A 2,181-nucleotide genomic window follows, 5' to 3' on the forward strand; every position below is an offset into this window, starting at 1 on the left:
TTTTTATTTTAGCTTGTAGCAGTAACACACACACACGTATAAATCTTTCAACGTAGATTTGTTTTTATTTTAGCTTGTAGCAGTAACACACACACACGTATAAATCTTTCAACGTAGATTTGTTTTTATTTTAGCTTGTAGCAGTCACACACACACATGTATAAATCTTTCAATGTAGATTTGTTTTTATTTTAGCTTGTAGCAGTTTCCGAGGTTCTCAGGGATGAAGAGAAACGTAAGAAGTGAGTATTTAGGCTCCAAAGATAATTAAAGAGCATTTGATTAAATAATACCATAATTATTTAAATATAGGTATTTTGAGATGATTGAGTGTTTATTTGCTGAAATATTATATTTCAGACTAAAGGTAAATGTTCTTTTAACTTTTACAACAGTAATTCAAAAATAAAAATTACAACAGGTTTACAGTTTTTCTTTAAACTATGAACAAGATAAAAGCACGTATTTCTCCTTTTCCATTCACTGTTTTGTAAATATACATGTATTTGAAACTTGAAGGAACGAGTTTGAAGCAAAAAGAAACTGATAAGTAGAACTAAATCTTGTATTATTTTTTCAATGTTATTATGAGTATGTACACTTAAAACTTAAGATTTAATAAGAAAATTTAGTGGAGTTATTTTTTAGGATTTTACTGGGAATATATTTCTCTCCTCTTAACAAAATGTTGATAAGGAAGTAATGATAAAAATTATCAAATAGTTCAATAAAACCAGTGTTCAGGACTGGTTAGGATTTGGTAATTCAGTCTTGAAACTCAAAAACTGAGCTGATAAATGGTATTTTTGAAGAGCTAAGTTTAATGTTTCTGGGTGGTAAAACTAAAGAAACACAGATGATGAAATTTTCTGTAAGATTACAGAGGGTTTTATGTTTCATGTCCACAGTACAGTCACTCTACGTCTGAGATAAATCCCAATTTTAGTGCTCATTATAAACGATTTCTGGATAAGGAAACATTTCAAATTTAAGTATCAAGCATGTTTATCAAATGGTTAGTTTAGCGGGCTGATATTGCTAGGTTTCATGGTATTACTGGGTTGGTAAAACTTATCAAATTGAGATACCCACCCCTGTGACTCCCCAGTTAAACAAAATATTCCTATGTTTACTAGTACATATCGTTGTTTTAGGCTTTCTTCTGGTCTTTGGAATGTTACATTTAACATTTTCTTGTGTAAAATTGATAAAAAGCACAAACTACAGTATTTTTTGTCTCTTGGTTGAACTATGTGTAATTGGAAGATGTTTTCACAAAATTCTAATCCTTACATTAATCAGGTGATCATTTCTCGATACAATGTTTTTTTAGTATCATTATTAACTTGTTTTCTTTTCTCCCTCATATTAATCATTTATGCTAACTCCGAATGACATTTTTCACATGCCTTTATTAATATATTGAATTCTATTTTTCTAGATATGACCTTATCTTGCAGAATGGCTTACCCGATTGGAGACAACCAGTTTATTACTATAGACGAGTCAGAAAAATGGGGTTATGGGAATTATCCATTTTTCTGTTTGTTCTGCTGACCCTTGGTCAACATCTTTTTGCCTGGTCTGTTTATTGGGAAAGGAAATATGAGCTGGTATTAAAAATGTTCCTATTTTGTTTTTATTATTTTATACAACCGTGCTACTTCATTTTGTAACTGAAGTATGTTTAAAAAAATACATTCGGGTAATATTAAATGTATAAATTGTTCTTTTATTTGGACAAAACTTCCTTATTTTAGCTGTCTGGTACCAAAACGATGACCGGAAACACAAGTATTTTATTATCTTTCATGGGCAGACAGTATGACAGTTTTTTATGAATTGTTCAGTCAAAAATCTATTGGAAACTAATAATATTTGTTCTTCCAAGACCAAAAGTCATTTTGTGCAAAGTGTACGGTATTAGCTAATAGCAGGAAGAAATACCAGCACTCGTAAACAGTTGAGTATGCAAGAAATACCAATACTTGGTACTCATAAACAGTTCAGTATGCAAGAAATACCAGTACTTGGTATTGTAAACAGTTGAGTATGCAAGACATACCAGTACTTGGTACTCGTAAACAGTTGAGTATGCAAGACATACCAGTACTTGGTACTCGTAAACAGTTGAGTATGCAAGACATACCAGTACTTGGTACTCGTAAACAGTTGAGTATG

The 2,181-nt window shown here is 30.9% G+C and overlaps 1 protein-coding gene across 1 annotated transcript in view; it reads left to right on the plus strand.

Moving 5' to 3' along the window:
- Positions 1–2,164, plus strand: part of LOC106472848 (dnaJ homolog subfamily C member 1-like) — a gene marked incomplete at its 3' end in the record, with an annotated part of 8,998 nt that extends 6,834 nt beyond the window's left edge. Inside the window, exons 3-5 of the mRNA XM_013933514.2 lie at positions 196–242; positions 1,442–1,635; positions 2,006–2,164. Of these exons, the coding sequence (XP_013788968.1) occupies positions 196–242; positions 1,442–1,635; positions 2,006–2,164 (400 nt within the window). The remainder of the gene's footprint in view (positions 1–195; positions 243–1,441; positions 1,636–2,005) is intronic.
- Between the last annotated feature and the right edge of the window lie 17 nt (positions 2,165–2,181).

Source organism: Limulus polyphemus, unplaced genomic scaffold (assembly GCF_000517525.1).
Source record: "Limulus polyphemus unplaced genomic scaffold, Limulus_polyphemus-2.1.2 Scaffold5665, whole genome shotgun sequence".
NCBI lineage: Eukaryota > Metazoa > Arthropoda > Merostomata > Xiphosura > Limulidae > Limulus > Limulus polyphemus.